Source organism: Heptranchias perlo, unplaced genomic scaffold, assembly GCF_035084215.1.
Source record: "Heptranchias perlo isolate sHepPer1 unplaced genomic scaffold, sHepPer1.hap1 HAP1_SCAFFOLD_44, whole genome shotgun sequence".
Classification (NCBI taxonomy): Eukaryota; Metazoa; Chordata; class Chondrichthyes; order Hexanchiformes; family Hexanchidae; genus Heptranchias; species Heptranchias perlo.
In genome coordinates this window covers 5,663,620-5,688,654 of record NW_027139453.1, presented here as the reverse complement: position 1 = coordinate 5,688,654, position 25,035 = coordinate 5,663,620, and the positions used below count along the sequence as shown (strand labels likewise).

The following is a 25,035-nucleotide window of genomic DNA, read 5'->3' as shown; positions in this document are numbered from 1 at the left end:
CAGACAAGGGACGGGTGGTGTGAACGGGCAATCAGTGGTTTTCTAACTGATCATCTCCTGTCCAAATGTTTCTGGTAAAAATGGTGATCAGACAACAACAAAGCCCTTTGCTGAGAATGCTCACCAAAGGTCAACATATTGACAATACTTCGCAGGCATCGTCTGTCCCGCAGTTACTTCTCTGCTGGAAAGGCAGAACTTGCCAGCTGTTTTAAAATTGACAGCGTGAACAAGGATTTGAATCCTGAACCCTGAAATCATTTAAACGTCTGATGCTCCACCGATTGAGCTATCCAGGCTTAGGGCTGCTCCAGTTTCCATCATACAGATTCATGGTCGGTCTCTGAATGTTCCATTGTGGGCGTCGAACTCGGGTGAGGGTTCGTTTTATTATATTCTCAGTAACGTTTTGAGGAGAATCCTTGTTTGTGTTGAACCTGATGTCAGAAACATGGAGAGGAAACTCGTGAGTTTACAATTCTTCTTGTTTGTGCCAAATGTCTTCTCATTCGTTGGCACCAATTGAAAAAAACACATTGCCCAGTGGCTCTAAAGCGAAACTTCTCCCACACGGGATCTGGAAAAGGTCTCTCGACCTGTCAGCGGACCAACAACTGAAAGCGGAATAATTCCACCCGTTACTCAGTGACACCGGGAAAAACTTTAACCTTCCGAATTTTCCTACACGACACTTCAAACAGAAGAATGTCTGTTTCACGAAAAGAAGAATTGTGTGTTCAGTTCTTTCGATTTAAAGATCTCGTGCCGCCTCCATTGTCATTTCACGCTGTCGCCAATCGCCCGTTCTCCTGCCGATTAACAACGAAACTCACACCTGCTATTGCAAGACGGCCGGCCAGAGAACCCGAAGTGCTCACATGAGAACACCAAGAAGGCAATGCTTTGTGGACCACACCAGCTGTCCCTTGAACTCCGGTGGAAATGTTCAGAAGCAAAAGGTTAAACTGCTCCAGGTGAGACTCAAACTCACAACCTCGGAATTTCTCGAGCCTGATACTGTTATATAAGTACCGCGCCCTAACCGATTGCGCCAATGGAGTCACACAACCGAGTGGCGATTGGTTTTATATTCGGTCATTGTTTAAGGTATGGGCTGTTCAAAGTTTGTGTAACAGTAATTATCATAATTATTTCCAGCTCCCCCTGCTCACTGGTGCTCGGTGCTTCACCCTGTGAGATACCCTCAGTCTCACTATATACATCCTCTCGAGAGGGTGCATCTGGGCTGGTGATGGAAACGGTGATTCGGGTGCAGCAATAGATGCTTCGTAGTTACCAAGCTTACTGTCATATCCTGACTTCTTTTAATGGTGGGAGACCTTACAATTAACAACAGCTCACATTTATATCGCGCCTTTAACAAAATAAACTGTCCCAAGGCGCTTCACAGGAGCGTAATCAGATACAATTTGACACAGATCCACAAAAGGAGATATTCGGACAGGTGACCTAAAACTTTGTCAAAAAAGGTCGGTTTTAAGGAGCGTCGTAAAGGAGGAGAGAGAGGCGGACGGCTTTAAGTCGGGTATTCCAGAGATTTGGGTCCAGGCAGCTGAAGGCATGACCGCCAATGGTGGAGCGATTAAAATCAGGATTGCGCAAGAGGCTGTAATTTGAGGAACGTCGTGATCTCGGAGGGCTGTCGGGCTGTGGGAGGTTAAATCGATAGGGAGAGACGAGGCCACGGAAGGATCTGAACACAAGGATGAGAATTTTAAAATCGAGGCAATGGCGAACCGGGAGCCAATGTAGGTGAGCGAGCACAGGGGTGATGGACAGTTTTAAAGCTAAGCAACGTGTGCAGGATCGGAGGGACAGGATGACTCGGGAGAATGGGCCTGGGGCAGTGAGAACATCTCTTGAGCATTAAGATTTTCAGTCGCTGAGAGAGGCAGGGAGATGAGATCTATGTGTCTTTTCATCCTGGCATCTGCAAAATCCATCGTCTCTCAATGCTCAACATCTTTCTTCCCCTCTCCCTGCTTTCCGGGTAAAGGTTTATTTTTCAGTCTCTGTATTTGCTTCGAACATCTTATTCCCTCGGCATCTGGAGGAACAGAGGAAGCTGGAGGAAAATAACAGAGAGAAGCAGAAGGAGATGGCAGGTGAACCTGGCAGAAAATGTGAGTGTCACTTGCTTCAAATGAGGCCTGAGAGGCCGGCGTTGCCTTGCACCTTTCCAAGGAGATGCGTTGATCAGGTAGGTGGGTTTTGGAAATGGAAACATTTACACCAGTAGCGTGTGATAGTATTTCCCCTCACTGTCCATTCCATGTTCATGCCTACCCGCACTTGGTGCTTTCATTCTCTGAACAAGTCTTTCGTGTTCTTACAGTAAATGTCATTTTGTTTGAGCAGCTTGTCTGGGGCGAAAGTGACCTAAATTTCAAAGGGAGAAGCAGGAAGGGCAGCGTTGGTCGGCTTGCTTGCAGGAAAATTGCAGCAGGTTCCCTGGTGATCTGGATTCGGATGCAGGTCGGGTTGGTTTTATTGAAGGAACAAATCAACAAGGCCGAAAGTCCCATCCAGCGGAATGCATCAAAAATTGTCCCGTCCTTGTAAAGGACTGAACGTCAGGACTGGGATTGGAACCCACGTCTCCACGAGACGTGAACGCAGCGCCTCAGACTCCCGACTCCTGGCTGCAGTGGTCACATTCTCTCATTTCCAGATAAAAACCCAAATACATTTTCACTCATTCCGGACTTCGTTAAATGCTTTCTGTGGGCTGAGTGATTGGGATACAATCTCCCCAATATTTCCTGCCCATCTGCTCGGTGCATGGGGAGGTTTGACCGGACCGTGGCATCTTGTTTCCCATGAGGGGCAGGAATGCGAGGCTGCATTCGTTGCTTTCCACCGGCAGTGGGTGATTGGAGAGAGCGGGGCCGGACAGGCGGCCTCAATGTTGCTGCTTATCGCGGCCTCACTCACTCCGGGAGCTGTGGAACAGTGAAAAACTGATGGCTTTGTTGCCGCTGATAAAATCCGGTTACAACCACTTGTTATTAACAGAAGCAGCGCGGCAGGATAATTTAATGATCTCTCACAAATCAACTGAATGTGCAGCTTTGAGAGGGGTTTTCTGCATCATCAGGGCAGGGAATGGGAGTGAGGGAGATACACTGCCTGTATCTGTGTAGTGTTTGTCTGTGTGTAGAACTGTACAGAGAAAGAAAGAATACACCGGGGCTGTGAGATATTGTATTTTATTCATATTTAACCTCAAAATGAATTCTTCAACTTTTGAATTTTTGCGTCCTTAATGAGGAATGTTTTCAAAATAATTCCACGCAATTTCAAACCCGGGATTTTTTGTATATTAGGCGAAAGTGATAAACATTATACTACGGAAACTCAGCGCTGTAAATTATTACAGGCACAACTCAGAAGAGAACAGCGGTCTGCAAGTATTTTCATTGCGGGAGGCGGATACGAATCCCGTTTCGGAGAATTCACTTTTACAAAATAGTTTACTGTATTAATTACGAGAAACTCAGCAAACTCTTTAAAGAAGATGAATAATTCTTCTATTCGCCATTAATCAACCGATAACTTTGTGCTTCAGACTGATGGAAATCCGAACATGCTTACCGAGTCAGTCAAAGCTTAAATAAGGTTTTGTGTTTTGCATGTGTTGAATTGTTAAATTCCCCACCTCACTAAAACACAACGGTAATTACTGCTCCACTCTATCATACAAGCCCAACTAGTGCCGCCTCATTGAAAGAACATTAACTAGTGCCCCCCACTATTGTACAACCTCAAGTGGTGTATATACAAAGTGTGAGTGTGTTTATGTGACTGTGATATTTATGTAATAGCAGCCTCCAATCCCTCCGTGTCTATGGAAAGTTTGTTAGTGACGAAAGTCGAATCGCGCCCTGACAACACAGGAGCATCAATGTCCGGGCTCAGGCCACTTGACCACGCTCTATGCCTGTGTTGTCCAATTGAAATTGCTGACTCACCGCGGGTGTGGCTATGGTGATATCGTTTTATCCACATGAACGGATTTTAATAGAAAATATCTCCCACACACAATACAGGGAAGTGGACTTCACATGTGTGTATTTCATAACATCTTTCACCATTCAGTAACCAAGGAAGGAAAACACTCACAACGACGGAACAACACTCGCACACTCTGCTTTTCATCTTATCATTTTACCAACAACACAAATAGGTTAAAGTTCACATGCAAACCGCATGCAAATATGAGTATTGAGAACACAGGCCCAAAGACTGTGTTCATTACTCATTTTTATTTAGTGGCCAAGGTATTGGACAACACTGGTCTGTTTCACAATGGATTGATGGGACGGGCCGTGTTCTGCTGAGCCCCAGGACTATACATTCTTACAACAAATAGAAATAAACCTACCGTGGAAGGATGGCGGATTGGTTTTCTGGAAAGAACAAATTAACTGGGCCCAAAAATCGCCTGCAGCCGAAAGAAGTAAAAACCACTCTGTGTTGGCAAAGGTCGAAATGTGAGAAGTTGGATTCGAACCCACGCCTCCAGAGGAGACTGCGACCTGAACGCAGCGCCTTAGACCGCTCGGCCATCCTGACTCAACACTTGCCACTTTAATAACCCTGATTTTCCACAGAGGCCCAGTGACCGTTTCACTCTGGTTCTTGGTCATTCCTGGAGGGAGACTGGGTGAAAAGGACAGGAGTTCCCCAGATTTCCCTGTGCCTGTGCTCGGTCTCTGGGGAGGTTTGGTCGCGCGGTGGAATATTGTTTCCCGGGGAGGGGCAGTAACGCGCGGTTTGAGATTGGATTCGGAGCTTTCCGTCCGCAGCGGTTGATTGGAGCAAGCGAGACCGGACAGGCGGTCTGAATGTTGCTGCTGTCGTGGCCTCACTCACTCAGGGAGCTGAGGAACAGCGAGAAACTGATGGGTTTGTTACTGAATCCGAAATGCGGCTTAGAAATGTTGTTATTAACGGAGGCAGCGATGCAGGATCCTTTAATGATCACTCAGAAATCAACTGAAACCTGTCGGAATGTGAATATCATTTTACTTTTCCAAAATAAATGGAACGACATTTATTGTGGAAAAAGGGAAAGAGTCTGGTGTCGCTCACTGAATAAATGTCATGTCACAGTGAGCCAGCTCTCTTGCAACAAGTGAGTCCTCCCTTCAGACCTTGTCTGACAAGAAGAATTCTGATTTCCGTAAAGCCAATATCGGATTTTATCGTAAAATATTGCGGATGATGGAAATCTGAAATAAAAACCGAAAATTCGTCTGGGCTTTTGACGAAGGGTCTTCGACCTGAAATATTAACTCTGTTTCTTTCTCCACCGATGCCGCCTCACTTGCTGATCTTTACAGCATTTTCTGTTTTTATTTAGGTTTTTTTTATATTTTGTTCCTGCGCCTGCTATTGGACCGCTGGGTAAATGGTGAAGCATCTGCCGTGCTCAGCTGGGAATGTTTCCGGCCCATTTTCTTGCACCAAGACACACATTAGAAACCGGGAAAGGCGAGACCATAAAAGTTCGGGTAAAAGTTACCCTATCGCTCCTGGATGGACTCGAAACATCATATTTTAACAATTAAATAAGCAAACGCGATAACCGATTGCGCTGCAGACAGATCATTAGCAACAATTCGCCTTTAATTCACTGAGTTAAAGCTTCAGATTGCAGCGAACAATATAACAGCTCTTTATTTCCAGTTTCTTTTTCCACAATAAAGGGGGTGAATCTTGTCCGAGTGAACATCTGTGCTGTATTATTTCTGAATATCAAACTCCCCTTGCCATTAAACACCTGAAGTTTGGAAGACTCAGTCCCCCAGTGATGGAGAGAATTGATTTTTCCAGCTGTGATTCACCATCCTCTATTTCAGTAATGTTCAGGTTTGCTGAAAATGAGATGAGTTGAAATGAGCCTGTCCGATGGGCCGGTCTGTAACACTACACGGCGTCTACAAAGTTGTCCCTTGCACTTACAGTGAAGAGGACGGAAACATTCCCAGCTGAGCGCTGCTGATATTCCACCATTTACCCAGCGGTCCAGGAGCAGGCGCAGGAACAATACATAAAAATACGAAATAAAACAGAAAATGCTGGAAAAGCTCAGCAAGTCAGGCGGCATCTTTGGAGAAAGAAAGAGAGTTAACGTTTCAGGTCGAAGACCCTTCGTCAGAAGCCCAGACGAATTTTCTCTTTTTATTTCAGATTTCCGTCATCCGCAGTATTTTGCTGTTAAAATCCGAGATTGACTTCACGGAAATCAGAATTCTTCTTGACAGACAAGGTCCGAAGGGAGAACTCATTGGTTGCAGGAGAGCTGGCTCGCTTTGACATGGATATTTTTGTAGCGAATGACAACAGGCTGTTTCCATGTAGAATCATAGAATCATAGAAAGGTTACAGGACGGAAGGAGGACATTCGGCCCATCGAGTCCGCGCCGACTCAACGCAAGAGCAAACCAGCTCGTCCCGCTCTACCCCGTCTGCCTGCAATTGTTTTTCCTTTCAAGTAATTATCCAGTTGCCTTTTGAAGGCTATGATTGAATCTGCCTCCAACAGCCCCTCGGGCAGTCCATTCCAGATCCTAACATCTCGTTCTTTAAAAAAGTTTTTCCTCATGTCACCTTTCGTACTTTTGCTAATCACCTGAAATTTATGTCCTCTGGTTCTTGAAACTTCAGCCAATGGGAACAGTTACTCTCCAACTGATCTGTCTCGATCCTTCATGATTTTGAATACCTCAAACACATCTCCTTGCAACCTTCTCTGTTCCAAGGAGAACAATCGAAGCTTCTCCTGTCCATCCACGTAACTAAAGTCCCTCATCGCTGGAACCATTCTAGTAATTCTCGTCTGCACCCACTCGAAGGCCTTTACATCTTTCCTAAAGCGTGGTGTCCAGAACTAAACACAATAATCCAGTTGTGGTCGAACCAGTGTTTTATAAAGGTTTATCATGACTTCCATACTTTTCTAATCTCAGCCCCTATTTATAAAGCCCAGGATCCCGTTTGCTTTTTAACCGTTTTCTCAACCTGCCCTGCCACCTTCAACGATTCATGCACAGGTATCTCTGTTCCAGTACCCCTTTTAGAGTTGTGCCCTTTAATTTATATTGACATGGTGTTTCCACAATGAATGTCGCTCCCTTTATATTGGAAAATTAAAATTCATTAGCGATACAGCAACAACCCATCAGTTTCTCGCTGTTCCCCAGTTCCCTGAGTGACTGAGGCCGCGACAAATCACAACATTCAGACCGCCTGTCCGGCCCCGCTCTCTTCAATCACCCGCTGCCGACGGAAAGCAACGAATTCAGCCTCAGACCGCGCATTGCTGCCTCTTCATGGGAAACAAGATATCACAGCCCGACCGAACATCCCCATATACCGTGCACAGGTACAGGGAAATCCGGGGAGCATGTATCCAGGTCACACGGCGTCCCAGCAGGATTTACCGAGAAACAGAGAGTGAACCGGTCATTGGGACTCAGTGTGAAAATCAGGGTCAGTAATTTACAGAGTTTGGAGTCAGGATGGCCGAGCGGCCGAAGGCATTGTGTTTAAATTTCAATTTCTCCTGTAGGTCTCTGTTCGAATTTCACTTCTGACGTTTAGTTCTTTACATGTACCGAACTATTTTTTGTGCCTTCGTCTGGAGGTATTTTTTCTGCCTTGTTGATTTGCTCCTACCAGGAAACCAACGAGAAAACCAACCGGACATCCGTCCACGGCAGGTTTATTTTTAATTGTTGTAAGAAAGTTTCGTGTTGGGGTTCAGCAGAACACGGCCCGTCCAATCAATCTATCCTGGCATCGACCAGTGTCGTTCAATACCGTTGCAACTGGGCTCTTATGGCCAAATGGGAATTCAGATGTGGTGAATAACAATTGAAATTATTAAATTGAAAAATGAGTAATGAACACAGTCTTTCGGCGTGTGATCTCAATACTCATATTCGCATGCGGTTTGCATGTGATCTTTAACCCTTTTTGTGTTGTTGGTAAAATGATAAGATGAAAAGCAGAGTGTGCGAGTGTTGTTTCGTCGTTGTGAGTGTTTTAATTCCTTGGTTACTGAATGGTGAAAGATGTTCTGAAATACACACATGTGAAGTCCATTTCCCTGTATTGTATGTGGGAGATGTTTCCACTAAAATCCGTTCATGTGGATAAAACCGTGTCTCCACAGTCACACCTGCGGTGAGACAGCATTTTCCATTGGACAACACTGGAATCGAGCGCGGTCCAGTGGCCTGAGCCCGGACATTGATGCTCCAGTATTGTCAGGACACGATTCGACTTTCGTCACTAACAAACTTTCCATAGACACGGAGGGATTGCAGGCTGCTATTTCAAAAATATCGCAGTCAAACAAACACACTCACACTTTGTTTATGCACACCTGAGGTTTTAAATAGTGGCGGAGAGGGTGATCGTATTAGTTAAGTTTTCTCAATTGAGGCGGCACTTAGTGTGGTTGCAAGATAGAATGGGGGCAATAGTTACCGTGGTATTTAGCGAGGTGGAGAATTTAATTTATTTCTAGATTCCTGTTGACATAAGCACGGAACATTTTTAACCAAGTCCCAAAATACTGTCTGTATGATGAGAATGGATGAAAATCAACATGGGCAAAACACAAAAAACATATGACATTTTTGACGTCGTCTGATACAGAACGTTACCTGTTGATGAATGGATTTGAATGATGCACCCGGGAGCGAGGATGGCCGCATGGTCTAAGGCCGTGTGTTCAGATTGCGTGGGTTCGAATTCTGGTCGTGATGTTCAGTACTTCAGCATAGAATCATAGAATGCTAACAGCACGGGAGGAGGCCATTCAGCGCATCGAGTCAGTGTCGTCTCTCAGCAAGAGCAATCTAACTCGTCCCTATCCGCGTATCATTGCAATTATTTTCCATTCCCGTACTTATCCAATACCCTTTTGAAAGGCGCTATTGAATCTGCCTCCACCACCCCCTCAGGCAGTGCATTCCAGGTCACAACCATTCGCTGTGTAAAGATATTTTCAGAAAGCTTACGGGATCCTGGGTTTTATAAATACAGGCATAGAGTAGTAATGCAAAGAAGTTATGATGAACTTTTATAAAACACTGCTTCGGCCACAACAGGAATATTCTGCCTTGGTCTCAGCACCGCACTTAATGAAGGATGTGAAGCCTCGCTGTGCAAAAAGTTTTTCCTCATGTCACCTTTGGTTATTTTGCCAGTCACCTTAAATCTATGTGCTCTGGTTCTTGACCCCTCCGCCAATGGGAACAGTTTGTGTCTATTTACTCTGTCCAGACCCTTCATGATTTGGAACACCTCTATCAAATCTCCTCTCAAACTTCTCTCCTAAAAGGAGAACAACCCCAGCTTCTCCACTCTATGCCCGTCTCTGATGTCTCTTATCCCTGGCAACATCCCATTGAATTTGTTCTGCACCCTCTATAAGGCCTTCACATCCTTCCTGAAGTGCGGTGCCCAGAACTCGAAACAATACGCCAGTTGTGGCCGAACCAGTGTTTTACAAAGCTTCATCATAACACCCTTGCTTTTGTACTCTGTGCCTCTTTTTATGAAGCCCAGGATCCCATATGCTTTCTTAACCGCTTTCCCAACCTGCCCTGCCACCTTCATCGATTTGTGCACATATACTCCGAGACCCCTCTGTACCTGCACCCCTTTCAGATAATACCCTTTAGTTTATATTGCCTCTCCTCGTTCTTACTACCGAAATATAACATTCCACACTTTTCTGCGTTGAACTTCATGTGCAATGTGTCCGCTCATGCCGCCAGTCTGTCTCTATCCTCTTGAACTCTATCACTATCCTCCTCACTGTTCACTACCCTTCCAAGTTTTCTGTCATCTTCAAATTGTGAAATTGTGGCCTGTACACCCAAATCCAATTTATTAATAAATATCAAAATCAGCAGTGGTCCTAGTACCGACGCCCAGGGAGCAACACTGTACACCTCCCTACAGTCGGTAAAAACAACCGTTCACCACCGCAAACTGTTTCCTGTTACTGAGCAAATTTCGTATCCATGCTGCCACTGTCCCCTTTATTCCATGGGCTTGAACTTTGATGACAAGCCTATTATGCGGAAATTTTTCACACGCCTTTTGGAAGTCCATTTATACCTCATCAACCGCATTGACCTCATCGACCCTTTCTGTTACCCCATCAAAAAACTCAAGCAGGTTCGTCGAACATGATTTGCCTTCAACAAATCCGTGCTGGCTTTCCTTAATTAATCCACACTTGTCCAAATGACTATTAATTTTTTTCCGGGTTATCGTTTCTAAAAGTTTCCCCACTCCCGAGGTTAAACTGACTGGCCTGTAGTTGTTGCGTTCATCCTTACACCCGTTTTTTATCACGTGTGTAATCACTGTACGATCACTGCCCCACACATCAGTTACGGTGGTCTTGTCCCGACCACAGCAATGCTGCACACAACACAGCTTAGAAAAGAAGGGTTTTACGGGAGGTAGAGACAAGAGAAATCATAATGGGGATTAAGGAAATGGCGGAGACGTTGAACAAATATGTTTTATCTGTCTTCAGAGTAGAAGGCACAAAAGGTACCGGAAATAGTGGTGAACCAGGGGTCCAATGAGAGTGAGGAACTTAAAGTAATTAAGATTAGTAAAGAAAAGGTACTGGATAAATTAATTGGACTAAAAGCGGACAAATCGCCTTGATCTGATGGCTTACATCCTAGGGTTTTAAAAGAGATGGCTACAGAGATAGTGGATGCATTTGTTTTCATCTTCCAGAATTCCCTCGATTCTAAGGCAGCAAATGTAATCCCGCTATTCAAGACAGGAAGGTGAGAGAAAACAGGGAACTACAGGCCAGTTAGCCTGACATCAGTGGTAGCGAAAATGATAGAATCTATTATTGGGCTGTGATGAAAGGACACATAGAAACTCATAATGTGATTAGCCGGAGTCAACGCGGTTTTATAAAAGGGAAATCGTATTTGACAAATCTATTAAAGTTTCGTGAGGATCTAACCAGCAAGGCAGATAAGGGGGAACCAGTGGATGCAGCATGTTTGGATTTTATAAAGGCTTTTGATAAGGTGCGTCAGTTGAGGTTGTCATACAAGATAAGGACCCGTAGGGTTGGGGGTAATATATTAGCATGGTTTGAGGATCGGCTGACAGACACAAAACACAGAATAAGAATAAACAGTTCATTTCCGGGTTGGCATGTTTTAACTGGTGGGGTGCCGCAAGGATCAGTCCATGGCCTTCATCTATTTACAATCTATATTAATGACTTAGATGAGGCGACCTAGTGTAATGTAGCCAAGTTTGCTGACGGTACAAATCTCGGTGGGAAAGTAAGCTTTGAGATTGACACCGAGAGGATACAAAGGTTTAAAGACAGTTTAAGTGATTGGGCAAATCGGTAACAGGTGAAGTATAATGTGAGGAAATGTGAAATCATCCACTTTGTATGAAGAATAGAAAAGCAGAATATTCTTTAAAATGTGAGAGACTGGTAAATATTGATATTCGAGGGATATGGGTGTCCTTATACACGAATCACAGAAAGTTAAAATGCAGGGACAGCAAGCAATAAGGAAAGCAAATGATATGTTATGCTTTATGGCATGTGGTTGGAGTATAAGAGTAAGGATATCTTGCTGAAATTAAAAAGGCCTTTAGTTCGACCACGCCTGTTTTACTGTGAGCGGTTTGGGCCTCCTTACCGGAGGAAGGATGTACTTGTTTGATATTCAGTGCAGCTAGGGCTCACTAGATTGATTAGTGGGATGAGACGGTTGTCCTTTGAGGAGAAATTTTGTTGATTGGGCCTTTTTTTCTCTGGAGCTATGAAGAATGAGAGGTGATCTCATTGAAACGCAAACAAAATTCTTCGAGGGCTTGACAGGGTAGATACTGAGGGGTGGTTTCCCCAGGCTGGAGAGTCTAGAACAAGTGGTCATGGTCTCAGAATGCGAGATCGTTCATTTAGGATTGAGATGAGAAAAAAACATCTTCACTCATAGGATTATGAATTTTTGGAATGCTCCACCCCAGAGGGCTTTGGTAGCTCAGTCGCTGAGTACAGTTAGAACTGAGGTCAATAGATTTTTGGACACGAAGCGAATCAAGGGATATGGGGATGGGGCGGGAAAGTGGAGTTGAGGTTGAAGATCGGCCTGATCTGAATGAATGGTGGAGCAGGCTCGCGGGGCCGTATGGCTTCATGCTGCTCCTATGTCTTATGTTCTTATGTATAGGTGTACCGTGGAGAGTACACTTTCAGTCATTCCCTATAATGTGATAGTCAGTCTCAGGGAACGCACAAATATTGAGAACGGGTGTAGTTAGTGTTTAAATATAACACTAGAAAACTTAGAGACTCTACCAATATTTAGAAAGGCTACGTGTTCTTGCTACTAACTTATGAGAGGGTAAGGCAAACTCTTATTTAAGGGGATTCACACACTCTACAACGGTTGCAAAGCGATCCAGACAATATACCAATATTTAAAAGTAGATCCATAGACTGCACTAAACTTTACTGGACGTGAAGAGACTGGAGTAATATTTACATGGGATCCAGAAACTGTTAGTATTTGGAGAATGATGCAGAGTTGGTGCCAATATTCATGGGGAGTATCCAAAGATGTTTCAATAATAATGGGAAATCATGAGATGGCCCAATAATTTTAGAATTATCCAGAGCCTTTATCATTGCCTGTAGGAATATTTTCAGGGAAATCCATAGACTGTGCGAATATATACAGTACAATCCAAAAATTGTACCGTTACTTAAAGGTAAACTCAGAGACTGTACCAATATTTCCAAGATAATCCATTGACTTAACAATATTGACGGGTTATCCAGAGATTACACCAATATTGTCAGGGTGGTCTTCAAGCTGACTGGTAAATGATTCAGTTTCTATCTCTGGGTGTAAACCCAACCCTTTAGAAATGGGTAGAAACTAACTGAAATTAATTAATAAATCACGTTCAGAAATAATCTGCAATCTGTAATTGAAGCTGCTCTCGCGTCACACCGATGCTATCAGATTGCGGGTCTCATAGTTTATGTTCTTCCAAATATAAATTTAAATAATGTGCTGAGCTTTTAGACTTACAACTGTGAAATATTTGGATAAATATATGTTGTGATATAAAATGTATTGGGTTGAAAGGCGTTAACTGAACCTGTTTATTCAGTGACTGTACTTCAATCAGCCTCCACGGGCCCTAATTGTTTCACTGGAGAGTTTCCCTTTGCTATAAATAAGGAGCTCCTTGCAATGTGTTATCCCATTTTGTCAGGTGAAGTACCAACTCCGGCCTTAACAGGGATCAGCGGCTCGACAGAGAGTGAGAGAAAGCGTCTGAATCTGAGAACAATCAATTGGAAAGTGACAAGAATGGGCCATAAACTGAGGACAATAGATTGGATTGTGACAACAATGGGTCATAATCTGGTTACAATAGATTGGAATGTTACAACAATGGGCAGGAGTTTCTCCTGGGACTTTGATTATCTTTCTGCAAATTATGATAGACTAAGATTAGCTGTTCGGATATATTTGGCACTTCGGATTATTCAAAAGATTTACTATCCCATCCTCGCTGTTGCAGGTGTCCCTGGTAATATTCTATATAATGAATTCCCTAAACCATGTTTAACTGTATTACTGTTCTTCTCATTTACTTCCCCTTCCTTGCTGTTGTTGTTGCACCTGGTAAGTCTCTGTATCAAACTATCGATTCTATAATCCACGATTAACTGTACGCCTGTTCCTCTCATTTATTTCTTCAAGTTCGCTGACTTTGGTGTTCCTGGTGAGTTCAAAATCGAGCTATTATTTATATGTCCCACGTTTCACCGTATCACATTTCTTGTGAGTTACCATCCCCTCCTTTCTGCAGTTAGTGTTCCTGGTTAGTCTCTATATTCACCCATTAACTCGACAAAACAGTTTTCACTGTATTATTATTATTGTCATTTACAATTCCCTCCTCGCTTCTGTTGGTGTCCCTGGTAATCCTCTATATCCTATATCCAGCTATTAATTCTCCAAGCCATGTTTCACTGTATAACTGTTCTTGTAAATTACAATCCCCTCCTCGCTGCTGTTGGTATTCCTGTTAACTTCTATATCAGCTATTAATTCTATAACACGTGTTTCACTGTGATACTGTTCTTCCCGTTTACTGTCGACTCCCCGCTGATGATGCTATTGTTGATAAGCCTCTATATCCAGCTGTTAGTTTTGTAAACTACCTTTCACTGTATTATTGATCTCGTAATTTACTGCCGCATCTGCACTTCTCCTGGAGCTCCTGCTTAGCATGCATATGTATATGGGGGATTCGGGACGCAAGGTGTAACTACGATGTTTGCTGGTAAGTTTCTATATCTATATGCGAACTCTGGGAAGGAGATGAAATTACGGGGTCTCCTGGTAGATCTTTGTATCTACATCTGTTTCCAGGATGCGAGATGTAATTACGGCGTCTCCTGGTAAGTCTCAATAACTTCATGTGTTTCCAGGATGCGAGATGTAATTACGGGGCCTCCTGGTCTCGAAATCTACATGTGTTTCCAGGCTGCGAGATGAAATTGCGGGGTCTCCTGGTAAGGCTCTATATCTACATGTGTTTCCAGGATTCGAGATTTAAGGACGGGGTCTCTTGGTAAGTCCGATATCTACATGTGTTTCCAGGATGCGAGATGTAATTACGGGGTCTCCTGGTTTGTCTCTTTATCCATTTGGGGTTGTCGGGATCGGAGATGTAATTACGGGGTCTCCTCGTAAACCTCTATATCTATATCGGTTTCCAGGATGAAAGGTAATTCCGGGTTTTCCTTCGAAGTCTCCAGAGCTACATTATTTATCCGGGATGGGAGATATAATTCTGGGCTGTCCTCTTCAGTCTCTGTATCCATATGGGGTTTCTCCGATGGGAGATATAATTACGGAGGTCTTCTGCTGAGAAATTATATCCATATGGTGTTTCCAGGAATGGAAATACAATTAAGGAATCCCCCGGAAAGTCTGCATCTGTATCTGGTTTCCAGGATGGAAACTCGGCCTCCTTGGATGTGTCTAAATCTCTATGGGTTATCAGGAATGGGTTTCATAATGATAGGATTTCTTGGTCTGTCCCTATATCTGTATGGGTTTTCCGTGATGGGAGATGTAATTACGGGGACTCCACGTAAGTCTCTATCTCAATATTGGTTTTCCGGGATGGGCGATGTAATTTTGGGGTCTCCTCGTAAGACTTTGCACCTACATGGGGTTTCTGGAATCGGTGATAAAATTACGGGATTCTGCTGCTAATTCTGAATATCTATTTGGGGTTTCTGGGATGTTAAATGTAATTACAGGCGTGTCCTGATAAGTCTTCCTATCGATATGGGGATTCCGGAATGGGTGATCTAATTACGGGCACTCTTCTTCGGTCGTTATATCTTGAAGCGGTCTCTGGGATAGGTGATGTAATTGCGGAGGTGTCCTGCTAAGTCTTTATATCTATGTCGGGTTCCAGAATGGGAGATGTAATTCCGATATCTACTGGCATGTCCCTTTATCGATATGGGTTTTCTTGGATGGGAGATGTAATTACGGGAATTCCTGCTGATTGTCTATAATTTATATGGATCTTCTGGGATGGTAAATGTAATTACGTGGTCTCCTGGTAAGTCTCTATATCGATATAGGGTTTCTGGGATAGAAACGAAATTACATGGTCTCCTTGTATGTCTCTATATCGATATGGGGTTTCTGGGATAGAAGAGAAATTACGGGGTCTCCTGGTTTCTGGGATAGAAGAAAAATTACGGGTCTCCTGGTACGTCTCTATATCGATATGGGGTTTCTGGGATAGAAGGTATAATTACAGGGTCTCCTGGTAAGTCTCTAAATCTATTTGTTTTTTTCGGTTTGGAAGTTTTAATCAGAGGGTCTCTTGGTAAGTCTCGATAAAGATATGGGGTTTCCCGGATTGAAGTTGTAACTACAGGGTCTTCCCGTATGTTTCGATAACTATGTGGGTTTTTCCGGTCTGGAAGTTGTAATTAGAGGGTCTCTTGGTAAGTCTCGATAGAGATATGGTGTTTCCGGGATGGAAGTTATAATTACGGGGTCTCCTGGTAAGTCGTTAGATCTATATGAGGTTTTCCGGAATGGAAGATGTAACTGCAGGGTCACCTGCTGAGCCTCTATTACCAAATGCGATTTGGAGGATGGGAGCTGTGTTTACCCAGGTCTTCTGGGTGTGAGATTTCATGTAACATGGGTCCCTGGGAGTTAAGCTCTGTGATCGGGAGCCTGTGTGTGAGGTTGCTTTCAGAGGGCCCTTGGGGTGTGTCAGTATTTACAGTGGGTCCTGGACAGAATGTCACTATTGATAAATAATCCCTGGGATTGTGTCAATATTCAGAGGAAATGTAATTGAAGTTCTCAGTATTTGCAGAATGTTTGGGAGTGGTTGAGCGTTAACAGGGTTTGGTACAGTGAGACAGGATTCTCAGGGAGTCCACGGGAATGTTTTCAATCAAATTCCGAACCTTGGAGTGTCTCAGAGATGCCATAGAATCCTCGGAGAATTTCATTATTAATAAATAGTACAGGAAGTATGTCACTATATACACCGGGTCAGGGACTATGTCAGTATATACACAGGGTCTGGGAGTATGTCAGTGTATACAGCAGGTTGCGAGCTGCGTTACATTATTCGTAGGATGTTCGCAGGCGAGTTCCAGGATTTATAGGATGTTTCTCAGTGAGTATCAGTATTCACTGGATGTTCTTTAGTAAAGTTCAGTATTTAAAGAATGTTCCTGCACGAGTGCCAGTAATTAAAGCATGTCGCTAGGCGAGTCATGTTATTCACTGGATTTTCCTGCATGAGTCTCAATAAATACAGGAAGTACCGTATGGAGTATTACTATTTACAGGATGCAGTTGTGAGGGTGTCCGCATTTAGAGGATATTCCTGAGTGAGTGTCAATATTTACAGGATGTTTCTGAGTGAGTGTCAATAATTACAGGAAGTTCCTGAGTGAGTGTCAATATTTACAGCATGTTACTGAGTGAGCGTCAATATTTACAGCATGTTACTAGGCAAGTGTCAGTATTTACAAAATGTTCCTGAGTGAGTGTCGGTCTTTAAAGGTTGTTCCAGATGGAGTGTCGGTATTTAGAGAATGTTCCTGGGTAAGTGTCAATATTACAGAGTGTGAGTATTTCAAGGAGTTTCCTGGGTGAGTGTCAGAATTTACAGGTTTTTCCCGAGAGAGTGTCAGTATTAACTGAATGTACTTGTGCAAATGTCAGTATTTACAGGATGTTCCTGAGTGAGTGTCAGTATTTACAGGATGTTCCTGGGTGAATGTCGGTATTTGCAGGATGTTCCTGAGTGAGTGTCAGTATTTACAGGTGTTACTGAGTGAGTGTCAGTATTTACAGTATGTTCCAGAGTGTATGTCAGTATTTACAGGATGTTCCTGGGTCACTGTCAGTATTTACCGATTATTCCTGGGTCACTCTCAATATTTACAGGATGTTCCTGAGTGAGTGTCAGTATTTACAGTTGTGACTGAGTGAGTGTCAGTATTTACAGGATGTTCCTGAGTGAGTGTCATTATTTACTGTTGTTACTGAGTGAGTGTCAGTATTTACAGTATGTTCCAGAATGTATGTCAGTATTGACAGGATGTTCCTGGGTCACTGTCAGTATTTACAGGATGTTCCGGAGTGAGTGTCATTATTTACGGATTATTACTTGGTCAGTGTCAGTATTTGCTGCTTTTTTCCTGAGTGAGTTTCTATATTTACAGGATCTTCCTGTGTGAGTGCCAGTCCTTACAGGATCTTCCTGCATGATGTTTGTATTTACAGCATGTTCCTGGGTGAGTGTCATTATTTAGATAATGACCCTGGGCGAATGTCAGTATTTGCAGGATGATCCTGAGTGAGTGTCTGTGTATACAAGATGTTTTCGAGTTAGTGTCAATATTTACAGGATGTTCCTGAGTGAGTATCATTATTTATAGCTTGTTCCTGAGTGAGTGTCAGTATTTACAGTATGATCCTGAGTAAGTGTCAGTATATACAGGATGTTCTTGATTGAGTGGCAGTGTTTACAGGATGTTCCTGAGTGAGTGGCAGTGTTTACAGGATGTTCGTGATTGAGTGTCAATATATACCGGATGTTCCTGAGCGTGTGTCATTATTTACAGGATGTTGCTGCGTGTTTATCACGACTTACAGGATGTTCCTGGGCGAGTGTCAGTGTTTACAGCATGTTCCTGAGTGCGTGTGAACATTTACAGGATGTTCCCGAGTGAGTATCAGTATTTAAACGATGTTCCCGAATGAGTTTCAGCATATACAGAATGTTCCTTGGTGAGTGTCAGTATTCACACGATGTTCCCGAGTGAGTGTCAGAATTAAACGGTGTTCCCCAGTGAGTGTCAGTATTTACGGATTGTTCCTTGGTCAGTGTCAGTATTTGCTGCTTTTTTTTTTCCTATATGAGTTTCTACATTTGCAGGATGTTCCTGTGTGAGTGCCAGTACTTACAAGATCTTCCAGCGTGATGTTTGTATTTACAGCATGTTCCTGGGTGAGCATCTTTATTTAGATGATGACCCTGGGCGAATGCCAGTATTTACAGGGTGTTCCTGATGGAGTGTCTGTATTTACAGGATGTTCCTGAGTGAGTGTCTGTATTTACAGGATGTTCCTGAGTGAGTGTCTGTATTTACTGGATGTTCCTGAGTGAGTGTCACTATCTACAGGATGTTCCTGAGTGAGTGTCTGTATTTACAGGATGTTCCAGAGTGAGTGTCTGTATTTACAGGATGTTCCTGATTGAGTGTCACTATTTACAGGATGTTGCTGACTGAGTGTCTGTATTTACAGGATGTTACAGAGTGAGTGTCTGTATTTACAGGATGTTCCTGATTGAGTGTCTGTACTGACAGGATGTTCCTGAGTGAGTGTCAGTATTTACTGGATATTCCTGAGTGAGTGTCTGTACTTACAGGATGTTCCTGTGTGAGTGCTGTATTTACAGCATGTTCCTAGGTGAATGTTCTTATTCACAGGATGTTCCTGAGTGATTCTCAGCAATTACAGGATGTTTCTGGTTCAGTGTCGTAATTTGCAGGATGATCCTTACGACTGTCAGTATTTACACGATGTTCCAGGATGAGCGTCTGTATTAACCCGACGTCCCGAGTGAGTGAGAGTATTTACAGCAAAGCCCTGGAGTCAGTATCAGTATTTGCGTGTTGTCCCTGAGTGCATTTCTGTGTTACAGGATGTTCCTGTGTGAATGTCAGAATTCACAGGATCTTCCTGGGTGAGTTTCAGTATTTACAGGATGAACCAGGTGAATGTCAGTATTGACAGGATGTTCATGAGTGACTGTCAGTATTTACAGGATGTTCCTGGGTGAGTGTCAGTATTTCCATAATCGTCCTTCGTGATGTTTGATTCACAGGATGTACCAGGTGAATGTCAGTATTTTCGGATGTTCCTGGGCGAGGGTAATTATTTACAGGATATTCTTGAGTGAGTGTCAGTATTTACATCATATTCTTGTGTGAATGTCAGTATTGATAGGATTTTCGTGAGTGAGTGTCAATATTTCAAGGAGCATCCTGAGTGAGTGTCTTTATTTACACGATGTTCCTGAGTGAGTGTCTTTATTTACACGATGTTCCTGAGTGTCAATATTTACAGGATGTTCCTAAGTGAGTGTCAGTATTTACCGGATATCCCTGCGTGAGTGTTATTATTTACAGATCATTCCAGGCTCATTGTCAACAATTACAGGTTGTTCCTGGGTGAGTGTCAGTAATTAGAGGGTTTTCCTGAGAGAGTGTCATTGTTAACGGGAAGTCCTTGTAGAGTGTCAGCATTTAGAGGTTGTTCCTGAATGACTGTTGGTAGTTGCAGGATGTTCCTGAATTTGTGTCAGTATTTAAAGAATGTTACTGAATGAGTGTCAATATTTACAGGAAGTTTCTGAGTGAGTGTCATTATTTGTCGCTTGCTCCTGGTTGAGTGTCAGTATTTACTGATTATTCCTGTGGCATTGCCAGTCTTTACAGGATGTTCCTGATTGTGTGTCACTATTTACTGGATGTTCCTCTGTGAGTCACAGCATTGACAGGATTTTTCTAAGTGAGTGCCAGTATTTAGAGGATGTTCCTGGGTGAGTGTCAGTATTAACAGATTATTCCTGGGTCATTGCCATTATTTACAGGATCTTCCTGATTGTGCTTCAATATTTACTGGAAGTTCCTCTGTGAGTCTCAGCATTGACAGGATTTTTCTGAGTGAGTGTCAGTATTTAGAGGATGTTCCTGAGTGACTGTCAGTATTAACAGGTTTTCCTGGGTCATTGCCATTATTTACAGGATCTTCCTGACTGTGCTTCAATATTTACTGGAAGTTCCTCTGTGAGTCTCAGCATTGACAGGATTTTTCTGAGTGAGTGTCAGTATTTACAGGATGTTCCTGAGTGAGTGCCACTATTTACAGGATGATCCTGAGTCAGAGTTATTATTTATTGGATGATCCTGAGTGAGTGTCAGTATTTACAGGAGGTTCCTGAGTCAGTATTAGTATTTACAGGATTTTTCTGATTGAGTGTCAGTATTTACAGTATATTCCTGAATGAGTGCCCATATTTACAGGTTGATCCTGAGTGAGAGTCTGTATTTACAGAATGTTCCTTAGTGATTGTCAGTATTCACGCCATGTTCCTTGGTGAGTGTCAGTATTTCCTGGATGCATATGGAGAGCAACTGTATTTACAGGATGTTTCGGAGTGAATGTCAGTGTTGACGGGATATTCCTCTGTGAGTCCACTATTTCCAGGAAGTTCGTGCGTGAGTGTCAGTAATTAAAGGCCGTTCCTGAGTGAGTTGCAGAATTTACAGGACGATCCTGAGTGAGTGTCAGTATTTACAGGATGCTCTTGAGTGAGTGTCAGTATTTGCTGGATGTACCTGGTAAGTATCAGTATTTACAGGATGTTTCTGAGTGAATGTCAGTATTGACGGGTTATTCCTCTTTGAGTCCATTGTTTACAGGAAGTTCGTGCGTGCGTGTCAGTATTTGCAAGATGCTTCTGAGTGCGTGTCAGTATTTACAGGATGCTCCTGAGTTAGTGTCAATATTTACAGGATGCTCCTGAGTGAGTGTCAGTTTTTACAGGATGTTCCTGAAAAAGTGTCAATATTTACAGGATGCTCCTGAGTGAGTGTCAATATTTACAGGACGATCCTGAGTGAGTGTCAGTATTTACAGGATGATCCTGAGTGATTGTCGATATTTATCAGATGTTCCTGTTTGATTGTCGGTATTTACAGGATGTTCCTCGGTGAGTGTCAGTATTTAGAGGATGTTCCTCGGTGAGTGTCAGTTGTTGCAGAATGTTCCTGTTTGAGTGTCAGTATTTACAGGATGTTCCTCAGTGAGTGTCAATTTTTTCAGGATGTTCCCCGGTTAGTGTCAGTATTTCAAGAATGTTCCTGAGTGAGTGTCAGGATTTACAGGATGTCCCTGGGTGAGTGTCAGAATTTACATGATGTAGCAGGTGAGTGTCAATAATTACAGGATGTTCCTGCGTGATGTTTTATTTACACGATCTACATGGTGAGTGTTATTTTTTACAGGATGTTCCTGGGTGAGTGTCAGTATTTACAGAATGTTCCTGGGTGGGTGACAGTATTTGCATTGTCTTCCTGCGTGATGTTTTATTTACAGGATGTACCAGGTGAGTGTCAGTATTTAGAGAATGTTCCTGGGCGATTGTCAGTATTTACAGGATGTTCCTGGGTGAGTGTCAGTATTTACAGAATGTTCCTGGGTGAGTGACAGTATTTGCATTGTCTTCCTGCGTGATGTTTTATTTACAGGATGTACCAGGTGAGTGTCAGTATTTAGAGAATGTTCCTGGGCGATTGTCAGTATTTACAGGATGTTCCTGAGTGAGTGTCAGTATTTACAGGATATTCCTGATTGAATGTCACTATTTACAGGGTATTCCTGAGTGATTGTCAGTATTTACAGGATATTCCTGAGTGAGTGTCAGTATTTACAGGATATTCCTTAGTGAATGTCACTATTTACAGGATATTCCTTAGTGAGTGTCAGTATTTACAGGATGTTCCTGATTGAGTGTCAGTATTTACAGGATATTCCTGAGTGAGTGTCATGATTTACAGAATGTTCCTGGGCGAGTGTCATTTTTTACAGGATGATCTTGAGTGAGGGTCAGTATTTACAGAATATTCTTGTGTGAGTGTCAGTATTGATTGGATGTTGCTGAGTGAATGTCACCATTTACAGGATATTCCTGAGTGAGTGCCAGTTTTTACAGGATGTTCCCGAGTGAGTGTCAGTATTTATAGGATGTTCCTGAGTATGTGTCAGTTTTTACAGGATTTTTCTGAGTGAGTGTCAGTCAGTATTTACAGGATGTTCCTGACTGAGTGTTTTTATTTACACGATGTCCCTGAGTGAGTGTTATTATGTACGGAACGATCCTGAGTGAGTGTCAGTATTTACTGTTCGTTCCTGGGTTAGTGTCAATATTTACAGGATGTTCTTGAGTGAGTTTTAGTATTTAAAGGTTATTCTTGAATGAATGTCAGTATTGATAGGATGTTCCTGAGTGAGTTTCAGTATTTACACGATGTTCCAGAGTGAGTGTCATTATTTGCAGGTTATTCTACCATGAGTGTCAGTATTGATAGAATGTTCCTCAGTGATTTTCAGTATTTACAGGATGTTGCTGAGTGAATGTCAGTATCTACAGGACGTTCCTGTTTGATTATCATTATTTACAGGATGTTCCTGGGTGAGTGTCATTATTTACATGATGTCCCTGAGTGTGTGTCACTGTTGACAGAATGTTCCTGGTTGAATGTTTGTATTCACAGCATGGCCCTGGGTGAGTGTCAGTATTTACAGGATGTTCCTAGGTGAGTGTCAGTATTTACAGAATGCTCCTGGTTGAATGTCAGTTTATACAGTATATTCCGAGGTGAATCACATTATTCACAGAATGTTCCTCGTTGACTGTCTGTATTTACAGCAGGGTCCCGGGTGAGTGTCAGTGCTTAAAGAATGTTCCTGGGTGAGTGTCAGTATTTTGGCGATGTTCCTGGGTGAGTGTCATGATTTGCAGCATGTTCCTGTTTTAGTGTCAGTATTTGCAGGAATTTCCTGTTCGACTGTCAGTATTTACAGGATGTTCCTAGCTGAGTGTCAGTATTTACAGGATGTTACTAGGTGAGCGTCAGTCTTGATAGATTCTTCCAAGGTGAATGTCAGTATTTAGAGCATCTTCCTGGGTGAGTTTCAGTTTTTTTCAGGATTTTCCTGGATGAGTGTAATAATTTCCAGGCTGATCCCAGGTGAGTGTCAATATTTACAGGATGTTCCTCGGTGAGTGTCCCTATTTACAGGATGTTCCTCGGTGAATGTCAGTATTTACACGATGTTACTCGGTGAGTGTCAGTAATGATAGATTGTTCCGAGGTGAGTGTCAGTATTTAGACGATGTTCTTTGGTCAGTGTCAGTATTTACATGTTGTTACTAGGTGAGTGTCAGTATTTAGACGATGTTCTTTGGTCAGTGTCAGTATTTACATGTTGTTACTAGGTGAGTGTCAGTATTTAGACGATGTTCTTTGGTCAGTGTCAGTATTTACATGTTGTTACTAGGTGAGTGTCAGTATTTAGACGATGTTCTTTGGTCAGTGTCAGTATTTACATGTTGTTACTAGGTGAGTGTCAGTATTTAGACGATGTTCCTGGGTCAGTGTCAATATTTGGACGATGTTCCTGAGTGAGTGTCAATATTTGCAGGATAATCTTGTTTGAGTGTCAGTATTTGCAGGAATTTCCTGTTTGATTGTCAGTATTTACTGGATGTTCCTAGCTGAGTGTCAGTATTTACTGGATGTTCCGAGGTGAGTGTCAGTATTTATAGATTGTTCCTAGGTGGGTGTCAGTATTTATGGATTGTTCCTCGGTGAGTGTCAGTATTTAGACGATGTTCCTGGGTCAGTGTCAGTATTTACAGGATGTTACTCGGTGAGTGTCAGTATTTATAGATTGTTCCGAGGTGAGCGTCAGTATTTAGACGATGTTCCTGTGTCAGTGTCAGTATTTGTAGGATGTTACTGGGTGAGTGTCAGTATTTATAGATTGTTACTTGGTGAATGTCAGTATTTAGAGGATATTCTTGTGAGAGTTACAGTTTTATCAAGATGTTCTGGGTGAGTGTAAGTATTTGCAGCCTGTTACTAGGTGACTGTCAGTATTTACAGGTTGTTCCCAGATGAGTGTTAGTATTTACAGGATGTTCCTCGCTTCGTGTCAGTATTTCAAGAATGTTCCTGTTTGAGTGTCAGTATTTAGAGGATGTTCCTTTGTGAGTGTCAGTATTTACAGGATGTTCCTGAGTGAGTGTCATTATTTATAGGATATTCCTAGCTGAGTATCATTATTTTCACAATTTTCCTCAGTGAGTGTCAGGATGTTCTTGAGTGAGTTTCAGTATTTAAAGGTTATTCTTGAATGAATGTCAGTATTGATAGGATGTTCCTGAGTGAGTTTCAGTATTTACACGATGTTCCAGAGTGAGTGTCATTATTTGCAGGTTATTCTTCCATGAGTGTCAGTATTGATAGAATGTTCCTCAGTGATTTTCAGTATTTACAGGATGTTGCTGAGTGAATGTCAGTATTTACAGGATGTTCCTGTTTGATTATCATTATTTACAGGATGTTCCTGGTTAAGTAACAGTATTTATGGAATGTTCCGAGGTGAGTGTCAGTATTTAAAGGATGTTCCATGTTGAGTGTCAGTATTTACAGGATGTTCCTGGTTGAGTGTCAGCGTTTACAGGATGTTCCTGGTTGAGTGTCAGTATGTACAGGATGTTTCTGGTTGAGTGTCAGTATTTACAGGTTGTTTCTAAATTTGT

At 42.6% G+C, this 25,035-nt stretch overlaps 1 protein-coding gene, 1 long non-coding RNA gene and 1 other non-coding gene across 3 annotated transcripts in view; 1 reads left to right on the top strand and 2 right to left on the bottom strand.

Annotated features, from left to right (window-relative positions):
• Window positions 1–25,035, bottom strand: part of LOC137312864 (uncharacterized) — a 1,008,715-nt gene that overhangs the window by 419,625 nt on the left and 564,055 nt on the right. The window lies entirely within an intron of this gene.
• On the bottom strand, window positions 4,514–4,596 carry trnal-cag (transfer RNA leucine (anticodon CAG)). The gene has a single exon. It is a non-coding gene; the product is annotated as a tRNA-Leu (tRNA).
• The window catches only part of LOC137312877 (probable G-protein coupled receptor 139), a 46,974-nt gene continuing 35,372 nt past the window's right edge, over window positions 13,434–25,035 (top strand). The window contains exon 1 of the mRNA XM_067979257.1: window positions 13,434–13,656. Within this exon, the coding sequence (XP_067835358.1) occupies window positions 13,434–13,656 (223 nt within the window). The remainder of the gene's footprint in view (window positions 13,657–25,035) is intronic.